Source organism: Polypterus senegalus, chromosome 7, assembly GCF_016835505.1.
Source record: "Polypterus senegalus isolate Bchr_013 chromosome 7, ASM1683550v1, whole genome shotgun sequence".
In the NCBI taxonomy this organism is placed as follows: Eukaryota; Metazoa; Chordata; class Cladistia; order Polypteriformes; family Polypteridae; genus Polypterus; species Polypterus senegalus.
The window spans coordinates 159,601,360-159,625,824 of NC_053160.1; the positions used below are offsets into that span (position 1 = coordinate 159,601,360).

Below are 24,465 nucleotides of genomic sequence, written 5' to 3' on the forward strand. Positions count from 1 at the left end.
ATTGTTTACAGAGTTAGAATTTAGGAAAACTATTAATACAAATTGCAGCAAAATTAAGGATTTTAAGAGAAATAAACCTAATTGTAGATATGGCAATTGGTTTATTCAGGAAAAAGAAAACAAAAACTCTATGAATACATTTTGCTGTGGAAAAAATAAACTTAAATTAATTCTCCACCCAGAAATTATATATACTTATATACTAGTTACTTACCATATGTACAGTAGTTTGTAATGATGGCTGAGGGAAAAAACAGAAAAAACAAAAATTATCTCATGTTTTCATGCATAATTGACAAAAAATCTTTGGAGGGCTGTCACCAAACAACTGCCCTTTCTTGATTCAGGAGTCGAACACAAGAGGTTCGAGATTCTATCCAAGCCCTGCAGAGCTTCAAGTTTATTTTCTGTCTCTGATGCATCTTTAGAATTGTTATTTCCAAGATTGAAATCATAATAATATGTCTATTGGCTGAATCAAATGTCTTTACATTATCCAGTGTTTATTTTTTCCATCAGTGTTTTTTTTTTATTTACATACTAAATGACAAAAAACTGCATGGGAAATTAAAGCATGTAAATGCTTCCAGGCAGGACTACACATCTTTCTTCTTGTTTCAATAACACAAATTTTGCTGGATATGAAACAATTTATTTTCTAAGTGAAACATTAAGTTTCACTGTAAATTCAATTCCATGGAAAACATCTCACTCATCACTAACAATTACCAGCAGTCTGCCTTGTTTCTGCTTGATAGCTATGGTCATGAGTTTGTGGAGTGTCCGCCTTCTCCCAGTCCTCCTATCAGGATGCATGAGGTTAATCTGTGGAATTCCTCAGCCTTAAACAAAAGCTTCAGTATCCACAGTTTGTGGTGGGTATCTTATTGCAAACACCCTTTCTTGATTTTCTCAAACATGAATAGTGGTTTCTTAGGAAGTTGTCCACGCAATGTATAGCACACAAGATACAACCAATTGTACCTTCTGATAAACGTACTAAACTGTTAGCTGACTGACTTTTTCATGCAATTTCAGCTATGGTCTTTTACCAAACACTAATCTGCTATAGGCTAAATGTTTTTTGAAGTGATTTCTCATTCCCAATATACCTGCGACACTGTCAGGAATGACACAGGGTTATTATTTTTGATATTGGCATTCAACAGTCACTGCTATGTTGTATTAAAACTAACTTAAAAATGCTTTTTTCAGGCACATTATCTCACTAAACTGCATACACACGCAGATAATTTGTTGTTGCCTGCTCATGTCATTTCAATAGTACTTTAGGCGCATATGGAATTGTCACTGATTAAACAATTACATAGTAAAAGCAAGGGTAACTAATAAAGTTATTTTCTCATGAGTATACAATGTAGTTATTTATTTATTGTATCGGTCTTTATAGTATAAAGCACAGTGTACCTAGGAAATATTTGAAAATGTATATATTTAAGCCATGTAGCTATATGGTTCAAAAACCAAAGCTTTCTTACATGTTTGTTATTAAAAAAATAATTAAATCACAGCATTTAAATGACTCTCTACGACATGATTGCTTTTATTTCTAGTGAGAAGTCAGTATATGTATCATCAGACCTCCCTAGAGGCAGCAGACATTGTGGAGGTTATGCACTGTGAATCTCTCCCTCTCCTTTTTTTATTACTCTCTTCCATTTTGAGCACAGAGTATGAAATCGCACTACATGAGCAGTGAGCCATATGATTAAACGCCTCTGTGGAAAAGCATATATTGGTATGACTAGCAGAGTGTTAAAAGGGGGATAGAATAACACTGCTGTGCCATTAGGCCTGCCAGTCAGGATTGCCTTGTGGCACTGCATTCCCAAAAAGCTAACCACAATCTGTTTACTTTATCGATTCTGCATGGCTTAAAAATGTATCTGCATAGGGACTATGTAAAATGAGGATTTGCACAGCAAAACTTTATAAATTTCTAAAAACTGTACTCAAAAGAGGCCATTTTCCGTAGTTGGGACCTGTGTATTTAATCACCATGGCAACATTCACTTTTGTTGTAATATTATTTTTCCTAGCATTAAAAATAACCCTAAAAGAGACATTTAACCAGCAGATCTGATAATGAGAATTGTAAGTAATTTTTATAGGGAAAACAAAACAAACTACAAAGAATATCAAAAGGACTTCAATTTAAACCCACCTATAATCAAACTAGTTCTACATGAGATCCATGAGATGCGTGCCACTCTCACCAGATATTTCACTTGGCTTAGTCATTCTCTTTGCTTTGATCTCCACTCAAATCTGCCAATGACATTTAATTAATCCCAATTGTTAAGACCTGTCCTCTTTTGCATTCCTAAAGTGATATTCCATTTAGATATGTCACTTCATTTCTTCTTTCTATATTGTAATTTGCTGCATTAATGACCTTATAACTCACATCTTCTGATTTGTACAATGCATTCAGGAAGAATAAGTAATGTTTTGAATGTGTAACACCTGATTAAGGTTAATTAGCAAAAACATTGTGACTGGTCTTTTTATGTTTTAAATGTACAGTTTGTAAAGATTTCATTCAAATTAATAGGTTATAAATTAGTGGCATGCAGAAGTATGGTTTGTTCACCTCAGATCGCATACTACTTACCTTACCCTAATCACTTAAAGATACTGAAATACTGTATCTTAAAGGTTAGCAGTTATTTAGAATGCTAAATTATTTCAGGGCAATGCTAATAAAAGCATGCTGAATTCTAAAGAACCTTTGAGTTGTTCCTAATAAAACAAATTCATTTTGTTTCCAAAACTTAAGTAAAGTATTACATTGTTTGTCCTTTGAGTTATGGCAAGTAAGTTAAGGATTCTTTCAGTTAAACAAGCTGTGATAGTGTGAAGTTATCAAAAGTAGGATGTTCAAGAAGCTGTAGTGTTTCATCAAGTGTAGACAGTCAAAGCATCTAAAACAGTCATTGGCTGATGGGGTACCACATGACTGTGTAGTAAAATGAATTGAGTTCATCCAAGCATGAGTTCTATGATATACAACCCTCTATTTGGTGCACTATTTATTGCAATAGTCTGGAATCTGAAACATTGCTTATAAACAATGCTATTGATGCAACTCAAAGAGCTTTCATTTCTATGGTGTTAAAATATACACCATGTCAAAACCTGAGAAGACTGGCACAAAATAAATATATAAGAAAGGGGAAGAAAGGCAGGGAATAGCACAAAAAAAAGCTTGGGAGGTGAAAAGAACACAATGCTAGTGTCAAACGTTGAAATGGAATTAACAGGTGCTGCATAAGAATATTATGATATTTGTGGTGTTTTGGGGGGTGAGCTAATATGGTGGTAGTATGTATTGCCCTGTGACACTCTTCTTCTTCTTCTCCTTACGGCTGATCCCATTAGAGGTTGCCACAGCTGATCATCTTTTTCCATATCTTTCTGTCCTCTGCATTTTGTTCTGTATCACCCATTACCTGCAGGTCCTCTCTCTCCACATCCATAAACCTCCTCTTAGCTGTGACAGTATTGTATATCAATTTGAGTTTCAGCGGCCATGAACAGTTTGTTGGGTCCTTCTTGCATTTGGGGCAAAGCTGATGAAATATATTGTCATTATATAAATCTTTTTCTTCTTCTTTCGGCTGCTCCTGTTTGGGGTCGCCACAGTGGATCATCCTCTTCCATATCTTTCTGTCCTCTGCATCTTGTTCTGAATCACCCATCACCTGCATGTCCTCACTCACCACATGCATAAACCTTCGCTTAGGCCTTTCTCTTTTCCTCTTCCCTGGCAGCTCTATCCTTAGCATCCTTCTCCCAATATATCCAGCATCTCTCCTTTGCACGTGTCCAAACCAACGCAATCTCGCCTCTCTGACTTTGTCTCCCAACCATCCAACTTGAGCTGACCCTCTAATGTACTCATTTCTAATCCTATCCATCCTCGTCACACCCAGTGCAAATTTTAGCATCTTTAACTCTGCTACCTCCAGCTCTGTCTCCTGCTTTCTGGTCAGTGCCACCGTCTCCAACCCATATAACATAGATGGTGTCACTACTGTTCTGTAGACTTTCCCTTTCACTCTTGCTGATACCCATCTGTCATAAATTACTCCTTACACTCTTCTCCACCCATTCCACCCTGTCTTCACTCTCTTTTTCACCTCTCTTCCACAACCCCCATTACTCTGTACTGTTGATTCCAAGTATTTAAACTCTTCCACCTTTGCCAACTCTACTCCCTGCATCCTCACCATTCCACTGACCTCCCTTTCATTTACACACATGTATTCTGTCTTGTTCACTGTACTTACTGCAGTCCAGCACATCCCCCTTATTCTTAAATATCGGCGCCAGTACACTTCTTCTCCACTCCTCTCACTTTCCAAGATTCCATTAAACAATGTGGTTAAAAACTCCACTACCATCTCTCCTAAACACCTCCATGCTTCCATAGGTATGTCATCTGGACCAACGGCCTTTCCATTTTTCATCCTCTTCATAGCTGTCCTTACTTCCTCCTTGTTAATCCATTGCACTTCCTGATTCACTATCTCCACGTCATCCAACCTTCTCTCTCTCTTGTTCTCTTCATTCATCAGCCTCTCAAAGTGCTCTTTCCATCTGCTCAACACACTCTCCTTGCTTGTGAGTACGTTTTCCATCTTTTTCACCCTAACCTGCTGAACATCTTTCCCAGCTCGGTCACTCTGTCTAGCCAATCGGTACAGGTCCTTTTCTCCCTCCTTAGTGTCCAACCTCTCATACGACTCACCATATGCCTTTTCTTTAGCCTTCACCACCTCCCTCTTCACCTTGCGCCTTATCTTCTTGTACTCTTGTCTACTTTCTGCATCTTTCTAACTATCCCACTTCTTCTTTGCCATCCTCTTCCTCTGTATACTCTCCTGTATTTCCTCATTCCACCACCAGGTTTCCTTTTCCTCCTTCCTCTTTCCAGATGTCACGCCAAGCACCCTTCTTGCTGTCACCCTTACAAAATCTTCTGTAGTTTCCCAGCTTTCTGGTAACTCTTCACTGCCACCCAGTGCCTGTCTCACCTCCTCCCTAAACTCAACCTTGCAGTCTTCCTTTTTCAACTTCCACCATTTGATCCTTGGTTCTGCCCTCACTCTCTTCCTCTTCTTGATTTCCAACGTCATCCTACAGACCACCATTCTATGCTGCTTAACTGCACTTTCCCCTGCCACCACTTTGCAGTCTTCAGTCTCCTTCAGATCAACTCTTCTGCATAGGATGTAATCTACCTGTGTGCATCTTCCTCCACTCTTGTACGTAAACCTATGTTCCTCCCTCTTCTTAAAATATGTATTTAACACAGCCATGTCCATCTTTTTGGCAAAATCCACTATCCTCTGACCTTCTTCATTCCTCTCCTTGACACCATACCTACCCATCACCTCCTCATCTCCACTGTTCCCTTCACCAACATGCCCATTGAAATCCTCTCCAGTCACCACTTTCTGTCCCTTGAGTACACTGTTCATCACTTCATCCAACTCATTCCAAAAATCTTCTTTCTCACCCATTGCACACCCAACTTGAGGTGCATATACGCTAACAACATTCATCATCACACCTCCAATTTCTAGCGTCATAATGTAAGGGTGCAGCAGACAATAAAACCTGAAGTGTCTCCTGTACTTGTACCACATTCTTAAGTATGTTTTGAGCCAGCATATTTTCCACTTAAATGCTGGTGCTGACAAGAGTATATACTATTAGGATATACTACTTGATTTCCTGGCTATAGCTAATCAAACGTTCATGTTAAGGTCTCCTGATTCCTTCCATTCCATATACTGTACTTGAAACTTAGTGCTAAAATTCATACTTACTTTGGTGTAATTCCACACTCTGTATTATATTTTTTATCATATATCTTCTTATATAATTCGCTACCATTGCTTTCCATTTGTCAGTCTAGGATTTTAAATCGCCTGTAGCTCGCAAACCGTTTGTCCTATTGACCTGAAATTTTGTACACATATACTATGTAATGTCTACTTTCCGCTTTTGGGTGATGATTAACCTCCAAGGTTATTCCTCTTTTAATTTTTATTTTATTTTATTGTCGAATCAACTCTTGGCAGCAGAGCAGCCTTGCGGGGCATACGTACGGACGCTGTTCTCATCCCTACCACCTTCGTCGTCACTTCCCCTACCTCTTCATATCTTAAATCATTCTTGAGGCAGATTGAAGACTAAAGTGCAAGCTAAAGTGAAAAATTAAGGAAAAAGTACTAAGTATTTGCAACACAAACACTGACTTAATCAATTTTAACGTTAAAAGATGCCGAAAAAAGAAGAGCAGAAGCAGGCTGCTAGGGTGGAGAAAAGAAGAGCTGCTCAGGAAGCATCAAGCATATCAACCTCTGACCAAACGAATGATAAATGTACAGAGAAAGAGTATGAAAACTATGAATGCTCAAGTCAAGTGTATTCACTGCACGTTATTGTGCAGTGCACCATTACTGGTTATTGATATTAAGGATTGCATTATAATGAATAAATTATACACCATACAAATCGATCGATTTTTACAAAAAATAGGATTGAGATTGAAAAACAAGTCGACCCCCACCCCTGAGAGAGAGAGCATGGCCAACTGGGTAAAACTTAAGGCTTGTAAACATACCTAAATTGATGTGTTTTATAGACCAATAGAGATGAATGGAGAAGAAAAAGAAATGCGGAGATAATTGCTTCCTCTGTGCTTTAAGAGCTTATTGTAAAATATTATTGATTAGATCCTGCCAGGTTTTGAAAAATTTCTGTACAGATCCTCTAACTGAGTATTTGATTTTTTCCAATTTCAAATAGTATAAAACATCGGTTTCCCACTGACTTAAAAGAGGAGAGTTAGGATTCTTCCAGTTTAGCAAAATAAGTCTCCGTGCCAGAAGTGTAGTGAATGCAACCACAGTTTGTTTGTCCTCCACTTTAAACCCATCTGGAAGAACACCAAACACAGCTGATAGTGAACTATTAAAAAAAGGTTACCCATTGTTTTTCATGTTTAATTAATCAAAGACAACATTAATAAATGCCAGATCAGGATTCTAGGGACTCTACAGAACTTTTGAATCATTTCTTGCTACGTGAATTTAAGTTTTCTAATTCAGCAAAGTAAGTCATTTTTTTCCCATTGTTTTATGGTAGGTGGTATAGGACCCTTTAATCTGAGTCAGATAAAATGACATGCCAGGATTGTTGATCAAGTAAGAACTGATGCCCCATGGTGTGTTACTCCAAACAGAGTCCCTAGAGTATTAGAGATTATTGTTAAAGAAATACTATTGAACATTGAACATTTAAAAGAAAATAACACAGTGAAGCAGGTGCCCTATATTATAACTAAAAAATCTATTTGAAAGTTCACATTTACAGTGATGTCTCAGATTATATACAGGAGCACTCTTTTGAAAGCATTGGTACAGCACACCTCCGAGACACTACCTATATCTTATTTGTGACTAGAAAGCAGAAATTCTGAAGTAGATACTGGTTTATTTTAAAGTTTGCTTATTTATATGTATGGAGTAGAAATGTTTTGACAAAGGTCATGTTTGAGGCAAAACCAATCAAAGGATGCAAATATTTAAAGACCTATTTTAAATTCTGTGTGTTTTAGAGATAAATATATGTAAATATATGTCTCTCTGGTAATGGTGTAATAATTAACAGGGATATGTCAGCCCTTCAGTAGTTAATGGTAATTGTAGACAAAGCAAATGTGAGGTGAAGACTTGACAAGTTAATAAGTTCTTGTGTAACGTATTCCACAAAGTTGCTAAAATTAAAAGTTGTTTAAATATTTCATTATAATAATATTTCTTTACATTTATATGGTGTTTTTCTCACTTCATCCACCACTGATGAGCAGAATCTACCTGGATGATGTGACGGCAGCCATTTTTGTGTCTGTACACTCACCGTGCATTAGCTATTAGATAGGGAAGTGGTAAGATAGTTGGAGACAGAGGGTGATTATGGGGCCAGAATGACTAGGCTGAGGAGGACAATTTAGCCAGGATATCAGAATACACACTACTCTTTACGATGGATGCCCGGGGATCTTTAATGACCACAGAGAGTCGGGACCTCAGTTTTACGTCTAATCTGCCATTTTAACAGCAGAGTGTCCCTGTCACTGTACTGGGGCATTGGGATCCACATTCAGATCACAAGGTAAGTGCCCCCTGCTGGCCTCACCAACACCTCTTTCAGCAGCAACCCATGTTTTTCTTGTTTGGTCTCCCACCCAAGTACTGGCCAGGCCTGCAAATGCTTAGCTGTAGGTGGATGACTTATTCTGGAGTGGATGTGCATTTGCGTATTTATGATTCCCAGGAATGTGAAGTGCTGTGAAACAGTTAAAAAAAATAACCCATTAGATTTAAATTAAGGCTATCTGCTTGAAATAATTAGCTGTTATTCAAATAAATCTTGAATCCAGAAATTTTATAGATACCTTATAATACATTTAGTAAACTTATTTTCAATATAGAAATATTTTAACTATTTTTCCTTTTACAGTTGCATTCTGACAGTTCTCTTCACTAGCTCTCCATGAAATCTACAATATTCCTTATTTTATCACCATAACGGAAATTCTGCAAGGTATTTTGCACAATACAAAATAGTGCATATACACCAAAGAATAATTAAATATTATTAATAGATAATTGCTGCAGTTTTGAACACAGGCAGTGCTCAAACAATCAATCTTTCTTTTTTTTGTTGCACTTCTACTGTGGTTCATTTCTTTCTTCTAATCTGCTTACATGATGCCCATTCATACAGTACCATTAAGGAACATGCAAGTTAAGTAGGTTGGCTCAGTGTCGTGCAGTAATTGGGTTTTAAATCTGCAAAATGAAACTCATTAGCAACAAGGCCATAGTGGCAGTCGGGTGGTGTAGATTCACAAGAGGCTAGTATCATTCTTCTCCTGATACTGGTAATATATGTTTTGGTGCTTTTCCAATACTTTAGCTAATTACAGTAGTGTCACATTCTTGAACTACTTAAACAGTTTTTTGGAGTGTGACAGGGAGCTAAAATAGTAGCAGTACTAGGCATTAAGGGATAATTGATTTCAGTGCTGCAAGCAGACAAACTTGATGATGATTGATAACAGCATTACATGCATGAATAAGCAAAATATCCAAACTGAAAAAAACAGCCTCTCCTCATGACATACAATAGCAAGACCAAAAATAATAAGACAGACACATTTTTGTGAGGTGATTATTCAGCATATACTGGTCTTATAGTATTATAAATTTGTCAGGGAAAACTGTTTTATTACTATTATTTCATTAGTACTATTATTGACATTTAATTTTAGTGAATTTCCATGACAGTTTAAACACTTTCAACTGAAGATATCATCTTTAAATTCTATTTTAAAATAGATGACAACACATACTTCAAGATATGGTGAACTTGGCAGTTATTTTATAGCGACTAAGTGCAGTGACAGTAAACCATTAAGGCAGTCATCAAACATCTAGCACCCTTTACCAATATTAGATTAGTTTAGATAACCTTTATTAATTTCATGGGGAAATACAGCAGCAGAAACATTAAAAAATCAAGGCTACAGACTCACAGGACAGATAATACAGCCAATCGATCATTTAATCAATCAATCAGTCATTAAGTAAATAAATAATATTGAATGTAACAAGTGCTTCGGGTGGAAACACTGAATTGCCCTGATAGCAGTGGCAAGAAAAGACCCCCAGAGGTGCTTCTTAGCACACCGTGGTGGAATGAAGCTGTGGCTGAAAGCGCTCCAAGACAGCACCTCCTGGAGGGGATTTTTCATGATGCCATCCAATTTTGCCATCATTCTCTTTTCAACAACAGCTTCCAGTGTGTCCAGGGTTCACCCTGTGATGGAGCAGGCTTTTGTGATAAGTTTGTTCAGGTATTGTGCTTATTCCCCAGCAGACTGCACTATGCTACTATGGACTGGTAGAACCTTTCCGGCAGCTTGCTGCACACATCTAAAGACCCCCAAGTCTCCTTAGCAAGTCCAGTCTGACCTGACCTTTCTACAGCGCCATTGTCTTGTTAGACCAGTCCAGGTTGTTGTTCAAGTGAACCCCAGGTGCTTGTAGCTCTGCACCACTTCCACATCCTCCCCTGAATGGTTCTCAGACACTCCTTGGCATGCCACCACACACTGTTTTGTTTTGCTGATGTTGAGTTGCAAGTTGTTGTCCCAGCACCACAAGATGAAGTCCCCCATAACTTTCCTGTGCTCTGATTCATCTCCATTATTAATGCAGCCGACGATGGATGAGCTCTCTGAACATTTCTGTAGATGACAAGCGCTGGTATTGTAATGGAAGTCAGTTGTGTGGAGAGTGAACAGGAAGGGAGACAGGACAGTTCACTGAGGTACTCCAGTATTAAATATATCCTTCCTTTTTTGCTTATGATATGCTCATTTTTGCCTTGCTTTAAATCACTTAATTTTTTAACATCACCTTACAAAGAAAAATTTGGTGTCCAAGATTAATGCATTATTTGTAATAGGCATGTTTCCCCAATGTTGGCACATGGCAGCATTGAAATAATGAAAGCCAACAAGCTACAGAGACACAATGAACCAGCAACATTTAAGGTTTTCTGACAAGCAACAAATTTAAGTACTTTTGATTGCAAAGATAATATGCTGTTCTGGAAGGCACAACTCAGCTCAACTGCTTTTCCCAAAGCCCTCTTGGTGGTTAAGTTGTACATCAAAGCCACAGTCAGAGTGATCATGCCTCATCAATGACAGTTAGAAGTTGCGGGCATCGGCCCATCACCTGCTTAACCTCTGTACAGGCAGCCTGCTTAGATGTACTTTTGAAGCCCTGCAGCAGATGTTAAATCATTCATTTAGTTTGTTATATTTTCAGTGTTGCAAACAGAATCTTTAACAACTAAATCATACTTCAGTGCTTCATGTAAATCGAAACACACAATAAAGATAAAGAACGAGCATCTCTGTTCAAAGATCTGCACTTTGGTAACTGCCAGTGACCAGCCACATCAGGCTCAGAAGCGACCTCCTTGTAGCATGACATATGTGGGCTGGCAAAGAGAGATTTCAGGTAAATGTAGAGAGGGCTCAGGCCCCCAGTCCTAAAGTAGACTAAATGTGAAAATGTCAGGGGTGTGTGAATGGATACAATTATTTGTAAACCAATGTGTGTTCTTTTTCTGGCCGGTAGATTTTCAGCTGTTTTTTGAATCTGAAAGTGGTGTTTAAATTCTTTCAGCAAATTATTTAAGAATAGAACTCTCCAACTCTCACCATTTTAATTGGCATTATATTGCATTTTAATATTTTAATTGTCTTTACCAATCACAAGGTTTGCGTGCTGCAGCATCCCCCTTTTCCGCACTTACAGATTAAGCATTTTTTTTTGTATGTATGAAAGTGAAGGTGATGGATTGTGGGCTTCATCTTATGTTCTGTCTTTGTATAAAATCTTACATCCTCTTTACAGCTGGATTCTGCTCAACTAATAAAAATATTAAACCAGGAATGAAATCTTTAAATTCAGGCATACTGGATATGTTTATTTATGGCTACATTTCCTTACATGGTTCAGTTAAATGTTTTTTATTAAAGTATTTATAATATAAAACTTGTATAATTAATACAATAATTAATAATAAATAATACAAAAGGTTGGATCATCATTTCTTAGCAGAAAAAGATGAACAATGCATTAAACAATTTATACTTCAATGTGGACAGTCACAGTTTTAATATTCTTCATTCCTGGTTACCACGTCAGGGCCCTGTTGTGGATAGTTTCTGGCTTTTAATCCAGTTGAGATACCATAGACGTCCAAAGTCAATCCACAATATCTTACTACTGTATATCTGGTGTCGCAGGAAACAAAAGTAACAGAAACCTTTAATTCCATCAGAATTTCGTGAACAGGATCAGATCCTGGACACATATTCTTGAATTTTAGTATCATTTTCAATGTAATGTATTTCTACCACCCTCTTCAGAAGGAAGCAGAACAAACCTGGAGGCCATGTGGTGTTCTCTGCTCCTTTTCTAGAGGGTTGCACTGTGATCCCAGAGCATTTTGGTCAAGAAGGTGGAGCAAACCATGACAATACATTTGAGCTATTATTGTGGTCAACTAGACTGTTGCATTACCAAGCAAAATTGAGCCTTCAGTATTAATAAAGTATCTATCTATCTATCTTTCTTCAAGCCTTTTTGATTTTAACAATTTGTGCTGCACTTGCGTTTTAAATTTAAAATGATTCATTTGGACAAAGAACTAACAATAATTCAACTGTCTACCTTGTGCCAGCAATGAAAATGTTATATATATATAACAATATATATTTCAGATGACAGAGCTGTTTTGTTCACTGGTATACAATAGGTAGAAAACTCACTGAAGTGTTAAAATAAAAAGTGAGTAGCTTTATTTGTACTTGGTAATATAGTAACTGGAACCAGATCTTTTTCTCTCCTCTGCACCATCTGGTTGTCAGCATATGACAGGATTCTTGCTTATCTAGTTTTCCACCAAAGTACATCAAACAAACTCTGTGAGGTAAAAAAACATACAAATGGTACATTTCCTCATATACTGTATACATACATTTTTTTAGTGGAATATAAATCTCTGATGGAAAGGAAGTGTGGATTTTATCACAAGATGAAGTCAACAATGACAGTTAATAGCAAACTAATTGTGCCATTCCTCAACATGCATGTAGAAAAATCCTTATCTCTTTGTTTAGATGAGAGTTGCTAACCCTTAAGTTAAAAACCTATGGGGGGGCCCATCCACTTCGCGTGGATGAAATCTAATTGTGAGAATGTTACTGGGAGTCTTTATAGTTCAACTCACAGCAACCCACTAGAGGTCCAGCACACATACCCCTCAGTTAAAGCAGCAGCATTTTACTTTGACCCCTTTCATTACAAAACGTGTCTAAGCCTGAGTTTGTTTATATGTCTACAGGGTGTGTGTCTAGAGACGGACCGTAAATAACAAAATCAATAAAAGCTGAGAACATCAAGGGATGCTCAGTCAAGTTTAGAAAGGCTTACACAATGCAACCAAGCTTGCTTTACAAAGACTTACACCGTGCACTGACTATCTACCTAGCATTTGTTAAGGTTTCATACATTTATTCACATTTAAAGAGCTCTTGGATGCTCTAGGGCAGGGGTCCTCAATCACAGTCCTGGGGTGCCGCAGTGGCTGCAGGTTTTTGTTCTAACCCAGCTGTTTAATTAGAAAGCAATTCTTGCCAATAATTTAATTTCATGGCTTGTTAATGCTTTAACTCTGCCATGTCTGGTCATTCTCATATCCTAGATTTTCCTCCCCTTTCAAAGGATATCATCCAAATGATTTGAAGGCTAAAATGGAGGAGTAATTCTCAGTCCTTCACTTTTTTTCTCCTCGCTTTCCTTCCAAGTATTTAATTAAACCCAATAGTGCATGATAAATACACACAGGTGTAAATGGAAACAAGGTAAATGGAGAAATACTGGACTCGTTTGTCGTTTGCATGTTATTGCTAATTAGGAGCAATTAAAAATCAAGACTATAGCTGTTTAAGGCTAAAATAAGCAATAAGGGTTACAATTTTAAGATGTACTTGCCTGAAGAAGGGGCCTGAGTTTGCCTCGAAAGCTTGCATATTGTAATCTTTTTAGTTAGCCAATAAAAGGTGTCATTTTGCTTGGCTTTTCTCTACATGAAATAATACCAGAAAAGCTTGTTAATGGATGCTCTCTAACATTTTCAAAAAAACTAATGAGGGTGGAACTGAACATTTATTTGAGATGATGCGAATAAGCAAATGTCGATGGACACTCAGCTTTGTTCTACAGCAAGGTCCATGTGGTGTAGCGGGTCCACAGCTCATTGTACAAAAGCCATTCGTTTTAAATAAATGATCGCGGCTTAGCGAGGGGACATTGGGCCATAGCGAGCCGTGGGGCGATCCGTAGGGTGTGGGCGTTTCTCACACACAGGTGCACAGGTGAGGAACTGCCCACATTCGTGATTGTCCCATGGCTAATGGTGCAGCTGCTGTGGCCCTCGTCATTTAAAAAGAAGCGCGAGTCGGTTTTGGGGGGAAAAAAAAAAGATCAAGATCAAAAAAGAGAGAGAGGAAAAGAGGACGGAGGTTACAGGGAGCGAGGAAGCAGGCGGTGCGTGCGTGTGGTGAGCGCGCGAGGGCAGCTGTGAGGAAGCTGGGTGTAAAGTCGTCACCCGGGTGTTTGAGTGGATGTTGCTCCCGCTGAGCGACCATGTAGCGGGAGTGACCTGGTGAAAGCGATGAGCCGCAGAAGGCCGCGGAAAGGCAGCGGAAGTCGGGAGACTTGGTGGTGGAGTCCCCAATGTGTTAGTCCTGGCCATTGGGGTAATCAAGTCTCGGGGACTGGGATGAGTGCCATACCGGAGCCAGGGATCGGGAGGTCTCCAGTCTCGAGTGTGTAGAGGAGGGCAGCTGCAGAGAGCGTCTTGCCTGCTGCTAAGCCTAAACGGTATAAGCAGGTGAGACGCTAACAGAAAAGAAGCACCGGATTTGTTGTTGTTTTAAAGACTGCTTCCATGAGAAGATTTTAACCTCTGGTTTTTAAGGATTGTTTTTTTCTATTTATTGGTTTTACCTTCATGTTCTTTTTATGGATTATTTATTTAATGAAGAACGTTTGAACTGCACTATTTATTTGAACACCTGTTTTGTTGGATTTTAAATAAAAGCACTATTGCACTTTTTGCACCACCCCTTGCTCAATTGTTTATTTGCCTCCATTGACTAGCTCACTCGGTTACGTTATCGACGGTGTTGGGTTCAAGTGCTTCCAAACATCAAAGGGAGTGTGGAGCCAGAACCCACATCGTCACAGTCCACCATTACTAAAGCAACAAAATGCACACTAGCTTTGACTGAATTAGTTACATAGTGCGCTTTTTGGCAATGAGATGAAAATATAAGCGCCTCTTCATTAAAAGAAATTTGAATGAATTTTGGAAATTGATTAAATGTTTTTGATTTGAATAGAAAATCAGATACAAATAAAATACTGAGGAGCAAATTTGCCTTAGGATTTCAAGACGTAGGAGGGGCACTGAGAAGTTCACATTGGCAGATGAAAGAGACAGTTTATCTGTCTGATGAAGAGTTAATCATGAGGAGTGATTGAAGCACATGTACTGTATGTTAGGTTGTTTATATGTCTACAGGGTGTGTCTTGAGAAGGACAGTAAATAACAAAAGCAATAAAAGCTGAAAACATCAAGGGATGCTCGGTCAAGTTTAGAAAGGCTTACACAATGCAACCAAGTTTGCTTTACAAAGGCTTACACCTTTCAATGACTATCTACCTAGCATTTGTTAAGGTTTCATGCATTTATTCACATGTTTAAAGAGCTCTTGGATGTTCTAGGGTAAATAAATTAGCCAGCAAAATTACATTAATATGGACAACTGCTGTATCTCCAGCTCCCAATTCCTGCAATGGCAATACCAACTCAGATGTTCTGTGTCCAGATTTGTGAAATAATAGGAGAAAAGCTTGTTAATGGATGCTCCCTAACATTTTCAAAAAAAAATAATGATAGCACAACTGAACATTTTTTTGAGATGAGATGAATAAGCAAATGTCGATGGACACTCAGCTTTGTTCTGCAGCCAAAGTCCACCATTACCAAAGAAACAAAATGCACACTAGCTTTGACTGAATTAGTTACATAGTGCAATTTTTGGCAATGAGATGAAAATATAAGAACCTTTTCATTAAAAGAAATTTGAATGAATTTTGGAAATTGATTAAATGTTTTTGATTTGAATAGAAAATCATGAACAAATAAAATACTGAGGAGCCAAATTGCCTTAGGATTTCAAGTCATAGGAAGGGCACTGCGAAGTTCACATTGGCAGGTGAAAGAGACAGTTTATCTGACTGATGAAGAGTTAATCATGAGGAGTGATTGAAGCACATTTACTGTATGTTAGGTTGAATTCCCACTGGGACTGGGTGGTCTTTTGTCCTTGGAACCCTTAAAGATTTTTTTTTTTTCTCCAGCTTAACTGTTTTTATTGTTTGTCCTTCCAGCCACCTGACCTTATTATCGTATTCCTCTGTAAAGACTTACAATATAATATTGTAAATAAGGGCTCTACTCTTCAACTAATTCTATGTTATGTAAGCTCGTATGGATTTATTTATTTTTTATTTACTTATTCATTACTAATCTTACATACTTTAATTAGTTTTTCTTTTCTTGTAACCGTCTCTTTGACATCTTGTAAAGTACTTTGAGCTATATTCTTTGGATGAAAATGTGCTAAACATATAAATGTTGTTGTTGTTATTCCTCTATGGCAGGGTTGTCATTTTTACAGAGGGTCGAAAATAATGTTTTAAATACTCAACATATGTAACTGCTGCATTTTTTGTACCAATGAGACACGCAGGTAGTTCTCCACTTGCCACAATCACATATTCTGCCTCATGCCCATGTTAACCCTGTACCTTGTCAGATTAGAGTCTGCACATTTTCTCTGTGTCAGAATGGAGTTTTTCCCTTGGTGAAAGGTGACTTTTGATGAAAAGAGGCGACTATTGTGAAGAGGAGACTTTGTGCTACAGGTTTGACCGGGTGAGTGGCAGTAAGAAAGCAATTTCTTAAATGACAAAATAAGGCCTTGAAATACCGGCTGTGGACTACTTCAAACTGGATGAAGTCTCCTCTTCACAGCAGAAACTGAGTCTTGATTTTTCCACTACTATTATTAAACTGTATTTGAAGCTGTTGTGCTGTGAGGTGCCTATCACGCAAACCGGTGACCCTCAGAAACTTGTCTTATGTTTGGGTTGTGACTTTGGGTCTTCCAGATCTCTACCTATCAGTGTATCTTCTAGTTTCCAGTTGCCTTTGGATTGTGTAGGACACCATACTCACTGACACTGATTTTTTTTTTAAAGTAATTTCTCTAAATGAAAGGCCTACACTTCTAAGGGTAATAATGCTTTGTCTCATTTAATTTGTTAATTGCTGTTTTCTTGCCATTATCACTGAAATATTTTCCAAGTAGTACTTCAGAGGGTGTAGTAACAGTCTGTTCCAACTCTGCATTAAGACAAACAGAGGGTTTTTAAGTAATCAACAAAAGTTGTGACACAACTGTTTGCTTCAACTTTCAAGGCTTAATCTACATTAACTGCTGCAGAGCATCTGTAGGTTGTAACATATTTGATGTTCCCTGATGAAGGCCCTTTTGTAATATTATAATATTATTAAAATTTTTATTAAGAAGAAAAGTAAACCTTTTTAAACTGAGGGAAAATATGCCAATAAATATTTGTTAAGGATCTCTTTGTATACCATGTTGTCAGTTCGGCCTTCCAGTTGTAACATGACCAAGCTGTGCGCTGAGCTTACTCCTAAGGATGCAACGTACAGTTGGCCATGTGAACATTAATCTTGTTTCTAATCTCACAGCTTGGATTGCTACTGTCATAATTGGTTTGAGTGTCATGGTTTGTTTCAATTACAACAGTCTTTGAAGGATTTGTTGTGTTGAAGTGACATTCGGCATCTGTCAAGCGTTGTAAGCATACAACTGGTTTCATCGATAAAATCACATCCAGCTTTTGAGAGTTTAAACATTCATAAACATCAAAGTGTGCACTACTGAAATCATCACCTGTGAGTCTAAGATGTTTAAGAGGCATTGGCGGTTGTCGAAAGGTGTAAAATATTTGGCCATTTTGGTACACTTGAAAGCAACAACCGAACAATTCAGCGGCAGCCATCAACTCACATGCAGAACCATAGGTGAAGGACTTAAGCATTTCACTCTTATAGTGCTCCTGTGTAGTATAATTATCTCCTGTACCGTCATCAGTCCACACCTTGAACCTGTCCCAGTCATTCAATACATAAGACACAATGTTCCTCTGGATATCAAGAGTGAGCCTGATATGGCTGTGCAATATGATAATCTCGATAGACATGGTAATGGGGGTTGGAATGATAAAGGAAATGGGTACTTGAGCAATGTAAAGTAACTGTAAAATACCTACACAATAACTATAATTGTAATAAACAAACAATAAAACAGCGGAGAAGCTGTGGATTAAACAAAAAGGCTGTAGTTATCAGCAGGGAGACGTGAATCCCGTGGCGAAGCAAGGAAGGAAATGTAGAGACCGGAGCGACGGACGGCCTTATATAGGCAGGCAGCCAGCCAACAACGTGTGAGGCATTGAGATGGGGGACCCAATGCTGCCTCACACAGCGACCGAGCTGCAGGCTATGGACATATATATGTACGTAAGTAGGATTCAGTTAGCGTTGGGAACCCGTGTACCAAATTTCTTGAAGATGGGCCCATAAGTAACAAAGACTGTTGAAAAGTTCAATATGCCGGCCGACAGTGGCATCATACTACCAAAATAAGTACATACAGTACATTGGTTTCAGTTAGCTCAGGGAAGCCACCTACCAAATTTCGAGAAGATGGGGCCATAAATAAGAAAGTTCAACATGGCGTACGTTGTTGACCGTTATGACCGTTACGTGTAGAATTTCGAAATGAAACCTGCTAAACTTTTGTAAGTAAACTGTTAGGAATGAGCCTGCCAAATTTCAGCCTTCTACCTACACGTGAAGTTGGAGAATTAGTGATGTTGGAAAGTTCAATATGGCGGCTGACAGTGGCGTCATACCACCGAAATAAGTACGTACATTTGATTTCGGTTAGCTCAGGGAAGCCACCTACCAAATTTCGAGAAGATGGGGCCATAAATAAGAAAGTTCAACATGGTTGACGTTGTTGACCGTTATGACCGTTACGCGTAGAATTTCGAAATGAAACCTGCTAAACTTTTGTAAGTAAACTGTAAGGAATGAGCCTGCCAAATTTCAGCCTTCTACCTACACGGGAAGTTGGAGGATTAGTGACGTTGGAAAGTTCAATATGGCAGCCGACAGTGGTGTCATACCAAAGAAATAAGTATAGACATCGGTTTAAATTAAAAGTTCAATATGGCGGCCGACAGTGGCATCATACCACCGAAATAAGTACCAAATTTCAACCTTATGCCCACACCAGAAGTTGGAGAATTAGTGATGTTGGAAAGTTCAATATGGCGGCTGACAGTGGCGTCATACCATCGAAATAAGTACGTACAACGGTTTTGGTTAGCTCAGGGAAGCCACCTACCAAATTTCGTGAAGATGGGGCCATAAATAAGAAACTTCAACATGGCGGACGTTGTCGACCGTTATGACCGTTACGTGTAGAATTTCTAAATGAAACCTGCTTAACTTTTGTAAGTATGCTGTAAGGAATAAGCCTGCCAAATTTCAGCTTTCTACCTACATGGGAAGTTGGAGAATTAGTGATGAATCAGTGAGTGAGTGAGTTAGTCAGTAAGTGAGGGCTTTGCCTTTTATTATTATAGATATACACTATATATAGAGAGAGATATGTATGTGTATTTATATATTTGTTAACATCACTTCAACAGAGGCCCAACAAAACAACAGGGCAGCCTCAGTTGTGGGACCTCCATGGAGGTAGTAGCAAAGTTGTTTTTTTTTATTTTAAATGTACTTCTTTTTTGTCATTCTGGTGTGTGTTTATCTATCTGTCTGTCTGTCTGCCTTAAACATGTGCAGATGAAGAAAATTGAGGACCCTCAGATAGCCCCATGTGAGTGTGTATATGAGTGTGTCCTGCACACCTGCACCTTGAAAGTATTGGCGCCACAAATCTTTGTTTAATCTGCTTATCCAGCTGAAAGCTTAATTGACACATCGTCTCTCTAACTTCAATAAAACTATCATTTTAAATATATTCGTAAAAGTAATGTTTATTTTTTAAGTGTTCTCATGATTAATACAATCTTCTTTTCTTTATGTCTATAGCACTTTTCATACTGAATGCAATTCTCAAGAATTCTACATTTGACTTTATTAATATCCACTGTAGCAGTGCTTTGTGCATTTTTTTTAAGTTACATGTGATCTATTATTTATTAAATTATACATGCACTTGAAGAAAGAAAAACAAAAAAACAGTACATTTTTAAAAGTATCTTATCAACTGATGGCACTGCTTCATTCCTAGTCCGCTTAATAACACCTCAATTGCCTTTGACTGTATTGATTTCTTTTTTTCAAGGAGGCACAGCCTCAAGGCAAAGAGGATTTCTTGGATGCATCCGTTCTTTACAATTAAATGGGGCAACACTAGACCTTGAAGAAAGAGCAAAGATTACGCCCGGAGTGAATCCTGGATGCCGTGGACATTGCAGTAGCTATGGTAGTCTTTGTCAAAATAATGGGAAATGCATTGAAAAATACAATGGATTCTCATGTGATTGTAGCTCATCTGCTTACACAGGACCGTTCTGTAAGAAAGGTAAGAATGAAACAGCTAAACATGGGCACTGCTTTATGTGTAATGCTATATGTGTCTGCATGTATTGAAGGGGTAGATTAACAAAGAGAAGGGGCTCTCCCAACAGACCCTTGGAAATTTGAGAGAGAGCCACAGACAGTACACCATGACAGAAAATCATACTTAACTGTGTATATTTAATGCCATCAGTGTGGTACAGGGCAAAGGACATGATAAAAATGAGAGAGAAAGAGAGGGAATCATTTGAGAACACCTTTGCTCACCAGAGTGGGAAGACAGCAGTTGCCATAATGAAATATCTATGTGTTGTGATGGAGTATACTTGGCTCCTAGGAGTGGTGGTATAAAAGTTGAACTTTAGTGGGAACTTGAGAGAGAGAGAGACAGAGACTGGCAGAACTGCAAGAAACCATGTGGTGGTAGCATGGAGATTTTCCTTATAGAAAGAGGAATGAAGTTGCATCCTGTGAAGACTGAATGACAGATGATGTTGTCACATGGATGGGAAAATGTTGTCTGTTTATTTATGTCTTGGCAACCTAACCATTTAATGGCTTCCATGGCTCAACAGTGCAAGGACACCAGAAGTCATTAGAAGGTGCTGCACCCTGGTATTCCAGCAGTCAAAGAGAGCCTCATCTTATTTTTATGAGATTTGAGGGATTATGCAAGAAATTACCTCAGAATGGTATTTAAAGTCAACCTAGATCATAGATAACATGAGTCTAGGGTTGAAAGGATAGCTGAGCATAGACTAGGAGAGAATAAGATGTCAGTGCCATATAAAAGAGAGAGAGAAAAACAGTGAGAAAAACTGAGAGATAGGGACAGTAAAATTGGAGTTCATGGATAGTGATGAGTGAAACAATTTTCATTAGCCTATGTATTTTGATTTCTTCTTCAGTCCTTTTCTCCATGTGCAATAGCATTGAACAGTTTACTACTATGACGCAGAGTGAGTGTTAATGCTGAGAATTATAAGAGGCTTCCAAAAATGCCCACTACAGGAAGAAATCCCATCAAAATCCTGGCTAGATACAAAAAGGGCCAGGTAAAAATTAATATAATAAAAGATGTATTATAAAAAAAAAATGCTCTCTAAGTACATGAAGCTCTGTAGAGCACTAAAGGCAAACAGAGGTTGCCAGCAAGGGCAATACAAGGTGAACAAATCCCAATTCACAATCCAATGGCAAAGTAAAGAAAAAAAAGAACAAAATTGTGAAATCTCCAATGAATCAAAAAAGCAGAGCTCAGCAAAACCACAAGTATTACTTACCAAACCGTCTAGCACAGGTGTCCTCAGCTCCAGTCTGGAGGGCCGCAGTGGCTGTAGGATTTCATTCAAACCCTTTTCTTAATTAGTGACCTGTTTTTGCTACTAATTAACTTCTTTTAAATTAATTTTAATTAACTTGCTCTTGAAGACTCAGACCCCCTATTTGTTTCTTTTTCCGTAATTAGCAGCCGAACAATAATGAGATACAAAATGAACCAAAACATGACCAGCAAACTGTGTCCATCATAAAATATTTGAAAAATAAGGAAAGAAGAAGGTCTCAGGAATGTCGATCTGCTCAGGTCCACAAAATGCTTTAAGAGTGCCCATATAAAAGAGAAGATCAACAATTTCGGAAATGTATGCTATTGAACAATGAGAGCAGCAACAAGCCATGGAATTAAAGAACAGTTTTAGTTAACAACAAGACTCAGCACCTAATTAAGCAACTGCTTGGAGTAAAATTGGTTGGAGTTTGAGGCCCTCACTTATTTGGTCTTCTTTTGGGTAAATCACTTCAAATTTGATTTCTGTTTGGATGCCATTTAAGGAAAGAAATGATGAAGAAATTCAGGGGAACAAATCTTAAAAAAACAATTATGATTAAATCAAAAAGAGTTAATTTCCAGGTATGTACAGTTATGTGTCTAGGTAAATTAACTGTTTTAGTTAAAATTTAGTTGAAATTATATCGCCAGTCTAGTCCCATCTCTATCTGCAATGCCACAAAGCCCTTCATCTCGTCTTTTGTTGTAGGTTTCCACTTCAAAAAACGAGAATGCGGAGCAAATGCATCCCGCGATTCAAAAAATTGCTCTGCATACCTGTTTGTTTCGTCGGATATCAGCTGAAACACTGCCTCAGGAAAAAACAGATTGAAATAGTCCAGCGGCTTGTAATCCGTTGTATCCAGCAGCAAGCCGTGCCTTTATGTGAAGTCCGGTAGCCAGTTTGGCTCCCACGGATCAATTTCTGGGTATTCCTCCCACGCGAACCTTGCCATAAGTGCATCGGCAGCGCGAATGCGCTCAGCTGCCAGCCGAGCAGCTGAGGCGGCATCGGCTGGTCCCCGATCGGCTGATGCCGGCTCCTCAATCTCTTGCTCGACGTCCTGATCACTATCAATGAAATCCGACTCCGAGATAATGCGCAAAATGTCATCTGCCAAGTGTTTTCTTTTCTGCACTCGCTTCACTCCCTCGTGAGATGTTGATGCCATCTTGCCTTTGTTTACATTTGTTTACATATCGCAACTCACGCACATATAAGGATCAGTGGCTGAGTCAATGAGTCTAACATTCCTCCAAGCAGAGAGGGAATGCCTGTGACGTGACAGTGAGTTTTGTCGCCATTAACAGCTGATTGTCGCCCTTTATCCCTGGATGTCGACTTTTGTCGACATTCGCCCTTAACCCCTCCTGTCGACAAAAGTCGACATCCGCCCTAAAAGAGTTAAAGAGCATAAAGGTAAACTACAAAAATAAAGGCACTTTTCTTCCCTGGCATATCTAAACACTTTTTATCTCTTTGCTCAAACCTTTTAACACTGTCTAAAACTGGTTATCATTCCTACTTATGGTTGTGTTGGGGGAAACAAAGGCTTGTTCTGCCACTCCTAAATATTTCTGTGCAGTTGGACTCCTTTTCACAAACTGCTTCCTTTTCTGCATAAAATCCTAGCATTACTTTGTAAATCTGAGAGGGTTTAGCTATGTCTGATAACAGTGCTTAACAAAAGTGCAATGAAAAATCCTGACTGTACAAATATGCAGGAGGCATCATTAGAAAATGTACACTTTATTAGATACATCTGTCCTTCTCTGATAATTCACAGATCAGTCAATAATGGCTTCATATTTGCAGATGATGACATATAGAAAATGTCAGTACCAATGTGTCGGATTTGTAAGAAATTCAGAGGGCAAGACAATTTGAATGCATCACTGAAATAAGTGTCATACATGCTGACAAGGGTGTATGAATGCTTTTATTTTCAGGCATAACTGCAACAGAATGTATTAAGAATAGGACACCACCCAAAAATATCTAGAGAACCAGTATCAACAGTGTTAATTCATTATTAATTTAAAAAGTATTTGAAAAAAATGTGTTTGAAATAATCATCTAGTAGTTGAGCAGGCTTGAAATAAGGCACATCAGAATTCACAATTCATCATACTAAAACATCAACTAGGGATGACACATAAGCACTGAGGCAGCAGTACTATCAGCTGGCACTTCATATTTGAATAAGCAGCTTCAGCACCACCTGCAGGGTTTCCTATAAAAAAGGGTGAGTCTGCCACAGTCACATGATCATAAACTAGTGTGGCTAAACTGAGTGGTCCTTCTAAGGACTGCAAACCATCTGAAAGAGCAGTGAAATGAGTAAAAACCTATTGGGTCAGTACTAGCAAGCGCCTGGCATTGCTACAATATTTTGTCATTGATACATATGGCAACCGGTAGAAATGTATTGCCCTCACTGTAGTGGAATAAGAAACATGAACACCACACAATGGAACATTGGGAAAAAAACCTATTGAGATGAATCATCATTTCTGTTAATTCTCATTGACAGGAGGACTAGAATAGGGTTAAGTTCCAGAGTTCACAAATCAATTCTTCTCATTGGTGGTGACAATGTAATGTTGGGGATGTTTCTTATAAGCTTAAAATTCATTCATGAATGATAATAGCATAGACATACTTCAGAAGAACA

General features: G+C 38.3%; 1 protein-coding gene across 1 annotated transcript in view; it reads left to right on the forward strand.

Moving 5' to 3' along the window:
* Positions 1-24,465, forward strand: part of cntnap3 (contactin associated protein family member 3) — a 666,293-nt gene that overhangs the window by 597,154 nt on the left and 44,674 nt on the right. The window contains exon 18 of the mRNA XM_039759435.1: positions 20,225-20,464. Coding sequence (XP_039615369.1) covers positions 20,225-20,464 — 240 coding nt within the window. The remainder of the gene's footprint in view (positions 1-20,224; positions 20,465-24,465) is intronic.